This window comes from Electrona antarctica, assembly GCF_951216825.1.
Source record: "Electrona antarctica genome assembly, contig: scaffold_94, whole genome shotgun sequence".
Taxonomy (NCBI): Eukaryota; Metazoa; Chordata; class Actinopteri; order Myctophiformes; family Myctophidae; genus Electrona; species Electrona antarctica.
In genome coordinates this window covers 288,108-300,000 of record NW_027637548.1, presented here as the reverse complement: position 1 = coordinate 300,000, position 11,893 = coordinate 288,108, and the positions used below count along the sequence as shown (strand labels likewise).

Below are 11,893 nucleotides of genomic sequence, written 5' to 3'. Positions count from 1 at the left end.
AAGGGGTTCCCGCCCCAGAATGGGTTAAAACACCAAAAGGGGTTCCCGCTCTGAATGGGTTAAAGTAGGCTACAGTATCTGCCTCATGAGTTATAAGGATTGTAAAATAGAGACAGAGATTTGCTTGTTTATACGTGTTCTAATTCATAATTAACTTATTCTGCTTCTCTCTCTCTCTCCAACATCGCACGCACGCACGCACGCACGCACGCACGCACGCACGCAAACACGCACGCACGCACGGACGCACGCACGCACGCACGCACACACGCACGCACGCACGCACGCACGCACGCACGCACGCACGCACGCACGCACGCAAACACGCACGCACGCACGGACGCACGCACGCACGCACGCACACACGCACACACGCCCGACAGCAGGAGGAGTCTATAGAGAAGGTGATCAACGACACAGAGTGTCTGTTTAAGTCCAGAGAGAGAGAATACCAGGACACCATCGGACAGATAGAGGTGAGACACAGGCACTGTGTGTGTGTGAGTGTGTGTGTGTGTGTGTGTGTGTGTGTGTGTGTGTGTGTGTGTGTGTGTGTGTGTGTGTGTGTGTGTGTGTGTGTGTGTGTGTGTGTGTGTGTGTGTGTGTGTGTGTGTGTGTGTGTATTAGGCTTCAATTGACAATGATCTTCGGCAATGGCGCTATAGGAGTTAGAGATGGAGTGCCGTGATTGTTTTCCACCCTAAAACATGATCATCAGGTCATCGTTGTTATATAAGGAGGTATAATTCTTTCAAAAAAGTGTACAGTATTTGTTAAAATGTGGTTTTTATGTGGACACGCCCACCAGTTCATTAAGTTTGCCCGGTGGGTGGTGGTGGGTGGTGATCCACCGGAACTGAAGCCGCACCCACAGCTGTAGTTGTATGATAAAGGGGGAGGGGTTAGGGGAGGGGCTGATAGTGTGATGTCACTATATTACTGTTTATTTCATTGGCCCGTTTGACTGTCAAGGGTTCAGCCTCCAGGAAGAAAACCCTAAATACAATAGTTAATACACCATTGCACATAAAAACGACTCCAGGTTGTCGACTGTCACCTCATAGACACATGAAAAATACAAACATTGTGGCACTCCCTCTTTAAGGTTGCCCACACTTGCCCCTCGAAAAAGTCACCTGGCTTTGTTTACTAAACATGTTTACTTGCAGATTAGTCCTATCTCTCTCGAGAGCGAAAGGAAGATAAATCTTTTCTGTTTCTATGTCGGTGGTGCTCAAACATTTTCATCCCACTAAGACTGTTTTTTTCAATGGAAATATCCATGAATCCTCCGTGTTATAATCGGGGACTAGAGACTATTTGAATTCAATGTTGTTTTATTTCCACAAATGAGTCTTGGAAAAATGGGGCTCGTCTTATAATCAGAGTTGTCTTATATTCGGCACAGTACGGTATGTGATATGTTCGGCAGCCGACCCTGCATCTCAACATGTTTTGTTCCAAGGAGGGACCCCCAGAAGCAAAGATTTGAGCTACAAATGTTCACTGATGTATGTAAATGATGTATGGTGACTGTAATGTCTTCCAGCTGGAGTTGATGTAGTGACTGTAATGTCTTCCAGCTGGAGTTGATGTAGTGACTGTAATGTCTTCCAGTTGGAGTTGATGTAGTGACTGTAATGTCTTCCAGTTGGAGTTGATGTAGTGACTGTAATGTCTTCCAGCTGGAGTTGATGTAGTGACTGTAATGTCTTCCAGTTGGAGTTGATGTAGTGACTGTAATGTCTTCCAGCTGGAGTTGATGTAGTGACTGTAATGTCTTCCTGACAGTTGGAGTTGATGTAGTGACTGTAATGTCTTCCTGACAGTTGGAGTTGATGTAGTGACTGTAATGTCTTCCAGCTGGAGTTGATGTAGTGACTGTAATGTCTTCCTGACAGTTGGAGTTGATGTAGTGACTGTAATGTCTTCCAGCTGGAGTTGATGTAGTGACTGTAATGTCTTCCAGTTGGAGTTGATGTAGTGACTGTAATGTCTTCCTGACAGTTGGAGTTGATGTAGTGACTGTAATGTCTTCCAGCTGGAGTTGATGTAGTGACTGTAATGTCTTCCTGACAGTTGGAGTTGATGTAGTGACTGTAATGTCTTCCAGCTGGAGTTGATGTAGTGACTGTAATGTCTTCCTGACAGTTGGAGTTGATGTAGTGACTGTAATGTCTTCCAGCTGGAGTTGATGTAGTGACTGTAATGTCTTCCAGTTGGAGTTGATGTAGTGACTGTAATGTCTTCCAGTTGGAGTTGATGTAGTGACTGTAATGTCTTCCAGCTGGAGTTGATGTAGTGACTGTAATGTCTTCCAGCTGGAGTTGATGTAGTGACTGTAATGTCTTCCAGCTGGAGTTGATGTAGTGACTGTAATGTCTTCCAGCTGGAGTTGATGTAGTGACTGTAATGTCTTCCAGTTGGAGTTGATGTAGTGACTGTAATGTCTTCCAGCTGGAGTTGATGTAGTGACTGTAATGTCTTCCTGACAGTTGGAGTTGATGTAGTGACTGTAATGTCTTCCAGCTGGAGTTGATGTAGTGACTGTAATGTCTTCCTGACAGTTGGAGTTGATGTAGTGACTGTAATGTCTTCCAGTTGGAGTTGATGTAGTGACTGTAATGTCTTCCAGCTGGAGTTGATGTAGTGACTGTAATGTCTTCCAGCTGGAGTTGATGTAGTGACTGTAATGTCTTCCAGCTGGAGTTGATGTAGTGACTGTAATGTCTTCCAGCTGGAGTTGATGTAGTGACTGTAATGTCTTCCAGTTGGAGTTGATGTAGTGACTGTAATGTCTTCCAGCTGGAGTTGATGTAGTGACTGTAATGTCTTCCTGACAGTTGGAGTTGATGTAGTGACTGTAATGTCTTCCAGCTGGAGTTGATGTAGTGACTGTAATGTCTTCCTGACAGTTGGAGTTGATGTAGTGACTGTAATGTCTTCCAGCTGGAGTTGATGTAGTGACTGTAATGTCTTCCTGACAGTTGGAGTTGATGTAGTGACTGTAATGTCTTCCAGTTGGAGTTGATGTAGTGACTGTAATGTCTTCCTAACAGCTGGAGTTGATGTAGTGACTGTAATGTCTTCCAGCTGGAGTTGATGTAGTGACTGTAATGTCTTCCAGTTGGAGTTGATGTAGTGACTGTAATGTCTTCCAGCTGGAGTTGATGTAGTGACTGTAATGTCTTCCTGACAGTTGGAGTTGATGTAGTGACTGTAATGTCTTCCAGTTGGAGTTGATGTAGTGACTGTAATGTCTTCCTAACAGCTGGAGTTGATGTAGTGACTGTAATGTCTTCCAGCTGGAGTTGATGTAGTGACTGTAATGTCTTCCAGTTGGAGTTGATGTAGTGACTGTAATGTCTTCCAGTTGGAGTTGATGTAGTGACTGTAATGTCTTCCTGACAGTTGGAGTTGATGTAGTGACTGTAATGTCTTCCTAACAGTTGGAGTTGATGTAGTGACTGTAATGTCTTCCTAACAGCTGGAGTTGATGTAGTGACTGTAATGTCTTCCAGCTGGAGTTGATGTAGTGACTGTAATGTCTTCCAGTTGGAGTTGATGTAGTGACTGTAATGTCTTCCAGTTGGAGTTGATGTAGTGACTGTAATGTCTTCCTGACAGTTGGAGTTGATGTAGTGACTGTAATGTCTTCCAGTTGGAGTTGATGTAGTGACTGTAATGTCTTCCTGACAGTTGGAGTTGATGTAGTGACTGTAATGTCTTCCTGACAGTTGGAGTTGATGTAGTGACTGTAATGTCTTCCAGTTGGAGTTGATGTAGTGACTGTAATGTCTTCCAGTTGGAGTTGATGTAGTGACTGTAATGTCTTCCAGTTGGAGTTGATGTAGTGACTGTAATGTCTTCCAGTTGGAGTTGATGTAGTGACTGTAATGTCTTCCAGTTGGAGTTGATGTAGTGACTGTAATGTCTTCCTGACAGTTGGAGTTGATGTAGTGACTGTAATGTCTTCCAGCTGGAGTTGATGTAGTGACTGTAATGTCTTCCAGTTGGAGTTGATGTAGTGACTGTAATGTCTTCCAGCTGGAGTTGATGTAGTGACTGTAATGTCTTCCAGCTGGAGTTGATGTAGTGACTGTAATGTCTTCCAGTTGGAGTTGATGTAGTGACTGTAATGTCTTCCAGTTGGAGTTGATGTAGTGACTGTAATGTCTTCCAGTTGGAGTTGATGTAGTGACTGTAATGTCTTCCAGCTGGAGTTGATGTAGTGACTGTAATGTCTTCCAGCTGGAGTTGATGTAGTGACTGTAATGTCTTCCAGCTGGAGTTGATGTAGTGACTGTAATGTCTTCCAGTTGGAGTTGATGTAGTGACTGTAATGTCTTCCAGCTGGAGTTGATGTAGTGACTGTAATGTCTTCCAGTTGGAGTTGATGTAGTGACTGTAATGTCTTCCAGCTGGAGTTGATGTAGTGACTGTAATGTCTTCCAGTTGGAGTTGATGTAGTGACTGTAATGTCTTCCAGTTGGAGTTGATGTAGTGACTGTAATGTCTTCCAGTTGGAGTTGATGTAGTGACTGTAATGTCTTCCAGCTGGAGTTGATGTAGTGACTGTAATGTCTTCCAGTTGGAGTTGATGTAGAGACTGTAATGTCTTCCAGTTGGAGTTGATGTAGTGACTGTAATGTCTTCCAGCTGGAGTTGATGTAGTGACTGTAATGTCTTCCAGTTGGAGTTGATGTAGTGACTGTAATGTCTTCCAGCTGGAGTTGATGTAGTGACTGTAATGTCTTCCAGTTGGAGTTGATGTAGTGACTGTAATGTCTTCCAGTTGGAGTTGATGTAGTGACTGTAATGTCTTCCAGCTGGAGTTGATGTAGTGACTGTAATGTCTTCCAGTTGGAGTTGATGTAGTGACTGTAATGTCTTCCAGTTGGAGTTGATGTAGTGACTGTAATGTCTTCCAGTTGGAGTTGATGTAGTGACTGTAATGTCTTCCAGTTGGAGTTGATGTAGTGACTGTAATGTCTTCCAGTTGGAGTTGATGTAGTGACTGTAATGTCTTCCAGTTGGAGTTGATGTAGTGACTGTAATGTCTTCCAGTTGGAGTTGATGTAGTGACTGTAATGTCTTCCAGCTGGAGTTGATGTAGTGACTGTAATGTCTTCCAGTTGGAGTTGATGTAGTGACTGTAATGTCTTCCAGCTGGAGTTGATGTAGTGACTGTAATGTCTTCCAGTTGGAGTTGATGTAGTGACTGTAATGTCTTCCAGCTGGAGTTGATGTAGTGACTGTAATGTCTTCCAGTTGGAGTTGATGTAGTGACTGTAATGTCTTCCAGCTGGAGTTGATGTAGTGACTGTAATGTCTTCCAGTTGGAGTTGATGTAGTGACTGTAATGTCTTCCAGCTGGAGTTGATGTAGTGACTGTAATGTCTTCCAGTTGGAGTTGATGTAGTGACTGTAATGTCTTCCAGTTGGAGTTGATGTAGTGACTGTAATGTCTTCCAGTTGGAGTTGATGTAGTGACTGTAATGTCTTCCAGTTGGAGTTGATGTAGTGACTGTAATGTCTTCCAGTTGGAGTTGATGTAGTGACTGTAATGTCTTCCAGTTGGAGTTGATGTAGTGACTGTAATGTCTTCCAGCTGGAGTTGATGTAGTGACTGTAATGTCTTCCAGTTGGAGTTGATGTAGTGACTGTAATGTCTTCCAGTTGGAGTTGATGTAGTGACTGTAATGTCTTCCAGCTGGAGTTGATGTAGTGACTGTAATGTCTTCCAGTTGGAGTTGATGTAGTGACTGTAATGTCTTCCAGCTGGAGTTGATGTAGTGACTGTAATGTCTTCCAGTTGGAGTTGATGTAGTGACTGTAATGTCTTCCAGTTGGAGTTGATGTAGTGACTGTAATGTCTTCCAGTTGGAGTTGATGTAGTGACTGTAATGTCTTCCTAACAGCTGGAGTTGATGTAGTGACTGTAATGTCTTCCAGTTGGAGTTGATGTAGTGACTGTAATGTCTTCCAGTTGGAGTTGATGTAGTGACTGTAATGTCTTCCAGTTGGAGTTGATGTAGTGACTGTAATGTCTTCCAGTTGGAGTTGATGTAGTGACTGTAATGTCTTCCAGTTGGAGTTGGCCACAGCTAAGAGTGACATGAACCGCCACCTCCATGAGTACATGGAGATGTGTTCTATGAAGAGAGGCCTGGATGTTCAGATGGAGACCTGCAGGAGACTGATCACTCAGAGCGGAGACGGGTATGTACGCACGCACACACACACGCACGCACACGCTGGCACGCACACACACGCGCACGCACACACACGCACGTGATTCGAACTCGGTGTCTGGCGTGAGAGTCCAACATCTTAACCACTGGACATCCCAATGGCTCGGGGGAGATGTTAGACTGTTGAGGCCATCAGGCTGAGGCTCTGAGCCTCTCTGCTACACACGCATTCATGCACGCATTCATGCACGCACGCACGCACGCACGCACGCACGCACGCACGCACGCACGCACGCACGCACGCACGCATCCACGCACGCACGCACACACACACACACACACACACACACACAGGGTCCCCAGATGATTAGTATAATGTGCAACATGTAACATATACAGTACATATACAGTACCATATTCAGGCACATTTAATATTTAAAAATGTCTGATTTTATTTCTGTGTCACACACAAAGTGCCCATAGTAAGGGCATTTTATCAGGTATTTGACCAATCTGGGAACTAAATCGTTACCAAGAAATTTCTTCACCAATGTGTTTCTAAAGGTGTCTAATAACATGTACTAAAAGTTTGAAATTCAATTCCCGTGGGAAATTTAGTTATTAGCATAATGTGTGACCATACCCATAACATCCTATATAAGGCAAAAAAGTCCAAATGTCATCATTCTTTAAGTAGCATGTGACATATGAAACTAGGGTGATTGCATGATTCTGAATCCATTCCAAGCATTAGTTTTGCACAAAAAACACTCCTTGGGCTAAATTAGGCCATATCCACTTGACCAAATGTGCTGACCTCATCACGTTTGTGTGGCCGTTTTCCTCCCAAGGAGTGTTTTTTGTGCAAAACTAATGCTTGGAATGGATTCATAATCATGCAAACACCCTAGTTTCATATGTCACATGCTACTTAAAGAATGATGAAATTTGGACTTTTTTGCCTTATATACGATGTTATGGGTATGGTCACATATTATGCTAATAACTAAATTTCCCACGGGAGTTGAATTTCAAACTTTTAGTACATGTTATTAGACACCTTTAGAAACACATTGGTGAAGAGATTTCTTGGTAACAATTTAGTTCCCAGATTTTCATAGATTTCTCTTACTACCAGCAGCCCAACCCTCATGTGATCACAAGACAGCAGAAGCACAGTTGCAGTGGTCTAGTCACCATTACAACTCTACTGTATATACTGTACAAATCTATTTTACGGCAGAAACCCCTTTTGGTGTTTTAAGCGCATTATGACACTGATCATCCCCTGTATCGCTTCTTTAACCTCATGCCATCTGGACAAAGATACAGAACCTTGCCATGGAAAAAGGTCCGTTTTAGTAGGAGCTTTGTCCCCTCAGCCATCGCGGCTTTAAACAAACTGCCCCGCCGATAGGATGGTTCTGTACACAGTGGGGACCTCATGTTATTGTTTCTGTATTGTCTTGGTGTTATGTGCTCTGTGTTGTTTTGATGTGGGTGTTGAACAGATTGTGAAGACAAATATCCTTCGGGACAATAAAGATTATTATTATTATTATTATGTTGTACTTTAGCTGTTGAAAAATAGCAGAGCTACGAGCTTGTAGGTCTGCTATTTTTGAAAAATCGTGAAAATGTGGTGCAAATCTTTGAATATATATTCTTTCAGAGCGAACGTTTTTAACTCAAATCTTTGCTTCTGGGGGGGGGGGGGGGGGGGGGGGTCCCTGGAACAACATATTTTTTAGTTGGGGGTCGGCGGCCAAATACAGATAATTCTGGGGGTTCTTGACATGAAAATGTTTGAGCACCACTGATACAGAAACATCAGGTTTTTCAGAAAACTGTCAGGATTTAGAAGACATTTGTAGAATCGTCCTCAGGTCTAAATGGGTTAAAAAAAAGGACAAGAAAAATGCACATCTGGACAAATCTAATCTGCAAAAAGTAAAAAAATACAGAAATGAAATCCCTTCCCGAGAACTGAAACCACGTTTTTTTGAGGGGCCTATTATGTCCTAGACGAACATTGACAATGAATGGGGAATATTAGGTCACAATACTGTCATTTGACGTCATAGCATACATCATCATGCTGTAAAATAGACACTATGCCTGATTATACAGGTTTAACCCATTTTGGGCGGGAACCCCTTTTGGTGTTTTAAAGCATTATGTTATACTTTTTTTGAGTGGTGTAAACCACTCCTACAACTGGCTTTGTTAGTTTACGTGTCTGTCTGTCCGTCTGTTCATACCAAAAAATGTGCATGGTGCATTGTGATTGGCCGGAATGAGACATTACGTCACTGACATTACGTCAGTGACCACAGCTGATCAGGCTATATAAGACCTTGCACCACTCAGTTCACACGGGTGTGGTTTTTTTTATTGAAAAATAGCAGATCTACAAGCTCATAGCGCGGCACAGAGTGCCGCCCATTTTTTAACCCATTTTGGGCGGGAACCCCTTTTGGTGTTAGCATTATGTTATGCTTTAGCTATTGAAAAATAGCAGATCTAAAACTCATAGCGCGGCACCGAGTGCCGCCCATTTTTTAACTCAAATCTTTGCTTCTGTGGGCTTTCTGGAACAACATATTTTCAGATGGGGGTCGGCGGCCAATTACATATAGTTTTTGGGCTCCTTGACATGAAATATTCAGCACCACTGATACAGAAACATAAGTTTTTTCTGAAAACTGTCACATTTTTTTCCGACGTCAGGCCTAAATGGTTTAAATGGTTGTTTTTAGTACAGTGTTTGTTTTAAAGCAGAGACAATGAAGGGAAAATGTACGTCATCTTGTCCCTAAACAAACAAACACTACATGTACGTCATCTTGTCCCTAAACACACACACACTACATGTACGTCATCTTGTCCCTAAACAAACAAACACTACATGTACGTCATCTTGTCCCTAAACAAACAAACACTACATGTACGTCATCTTGTCCCTAAACAAACAAACACTACATGTACGTCATCTTGTCCCTAAACAAACAAACACTACATGTACGTCATCTTGTCCCTAAACAAACAAACACTACATGTACGTCATCTTGTCCCTAAACACACAAACACTACATGTACGTCATCTTGTCCCTAAACAAACAAACACTACATGTACGTCATCTTGTCCCTAAACAAACAAACACTACATGTACGTCATCTTGTCCCTAAACAAACAAACACTACATGTACGTCATCTTGTCCCTAAACACACACACACACTACATGTACGTCATCTTGTCCCTAAACACACAAACACTACATGTACGTCATCTTGTCCCTAAACAAACAAACACTACATGTACGTCATCTTGTCCCTAAACACACAGACACTACATGTACGTCATCTTGTCCCTAAACAAACAAACACTACATGTACGTCATCTTGTCCCTAAACACACACACACTACATGTACGTCATCTTGTCCCTAAACAAACAAACACTACATGTACGTCATCTTGTCCCTAAACAAACAAACACTACATGTACGTCATCTTGTCCCTAAACACACCGACACTACATGTACGTCATCTTGTCCCTAAACAAACAAACACTACATGTACGTCATCTTGTCCCTAAACAAACAAACACTACATGTACGTCATCTTGTCCCTAAACAAACAAACACTACATGTACGTCATCTTGTCCCTAAACACACACACACTACATGTACGTCATCTTGTCCCTAAACACACAAACACTACATGTACGTCATCTTGTCCCTAAACAAACAAACACTACATGTACGTCATCTTGTCCCTAAACAAACAAACACTACATGTACGTCATCTTGTCCCTAAACAAACAAACACTACATGTACGTCATCTTGTCCCTAAACACACAGACACTACATGTACGTCATCTTGTCCCTAAACACACAGACACTACATGTACGTCATCTTGTCCCTAAACAAACAAACACTACATGTACGTCATCTTGTCCCTAAACACACAGACACTACATGTACGTCATCTTGTCCCTAAACAAACAAACACTACATGTACGTCATCTTGTCCCTAAACAAACAAACACTACATGTACGTCATCTTGTCCCTAAACACACATACACTACATGTACGTCATCTTGTCCCTAAACACACAACCACTACATGTACGTCATCTTGTCCCTAAACACACAGACACTACATGTACGTCATCTTGTCCCTAAACAAACAAACACTACATGTACGTCATCTTGTCCCTAAACAAACAAACACTACATGTACGTCATCTTGTCCCTAAACACACATACACTACATGTACATCATCTTGTCCCTAAACACACAAACACTACATGTACGTCATCTTGTCCCTAAACAAACAAACACTACATGTACGTCATCTTGCCCCTAAACACACAGACACTACATGTACATCATCTTGTCCCTAAACACACAAACACTACATGTACGTCATCTTGTCCCTAAACAAACAAACACTACATGTACGTCATCTTGTCCCTAACCACACAAACACTACATGTACGTCATCTTGTCCCTAAACACACAGACACTACATGTACGTCATCTTGTCCCTAAACAAACAAACACTACATGTACGTCATCTTGTCCCTAACCACACAAACACTACATGTACGTCATCTTGTCCCTAAACAAACAAACACTACATGTACGTCATCTTGTCCCTAAACACACACACACTACATGTACGTCATCTTGTCCCTAAACACACACACACTACATGTACGTCATCTTGTCCCTAAACACACAGACACTACATGTACGTCATCTTGTCCCTAAACAAACAAACACTACATGCCATTAACAATAAAGATAATTTAGTGTTTGTTTTGTCACCGTTTGTTTTACATCACCATAATCATAGCAACATGAGTTAGACATTAATTTAATATATTAACGCCCCTCACTTCACACGAGTGTGATTTTTCATGATCATCCAGCCACAGGAAATCCATCAAAAATGTAGGATATTATACTAGTATAAAGTATACCCCTTGTGTTCTCTCTCTCTCTCTCTCTCTCTCTCTCTCTCTCTCTCTCTCTCTCTCTCTCTCTCATTGCGTGCGTGTCTCTCCAACAGGAAGTCCAGTTCTCTGGTCACTCTGACGGTGGAGGACGGTGACGGTGAGGACAGAGAGAGGCTGAACCACACAGTGCTGCCCCTACTGGACAGAGAGGGGATGACCGCAGAGTGACTTGCATGCTGAGGGCTCTGACTCCTACTGTGACAACTGAACGTCGTCCACTCCACTACCCTGGAGGATACCTTAACGCACACACACACACACACACACACACACACACACACACACACACACACACACACACACACACACACACCTTGTTGACATGCAGGTGTAGTAGGCACACCTCTGATATAAACACACACATGATACAGCAGAATCCTGAGTAGTAAAAAAAAAAAAAAAAAACTGGCATCCCTGTTTTTGGGGCTTTCAATGTATTAAAAAAACGTTTGATTAACTGTTTGGCGCGGTGGGGCAGTCGTTAGCGCTGTCGCCTCACAGCTAGAAGGTCCTGGGTTCGATTCCCGCTCGGGACGCTGTGGGCGTGTTCTCTCCTCCGCGTCATCGGCGCCCATACCCAGAGGCAGGGTTGGCGTTCTCCCCGTGTCCCCTAGGGTAGGTACCCTCACATGTTCTCCCCGTGTCCCCTAGGGTAGGTACCCTCACATG

General features: G+C 42.9%; 1 protein-coding gene across 1 annotated transcript in view; it reads left to right on the top strand.

The window, feature by feature from the left end:
- LOC306918849 (non-homologous end joining factor IFFO1-like) overlaps positions 1 to 11,453 on the top strand; it is a 68,174-nt gene extending 56,721 nt beyond the window's left edge. The window contains exons 10-12 of the mRNA XM_079531703.1: positions 384 to 476; positions 6,092 to 6,222; positions 11,278 to 11,453. Of these exons, the coding sequence (XP_079387829.1) occupies positions 384 to 476; positions 6,092 to 6,222; positions 11,278 to 11,392 (339 nt within the window). The 3' untranslated portion in view covers positions 11,393 to 11,453. The remainder of the gene's footprint in view (positions 1 to 383; positions 477 to 6,091; positions 6,223 to 11,277) is intronic.
- The last annotated feature ends 440 nt before the right edge of the window (positions 11,454 to 11,893 follow it).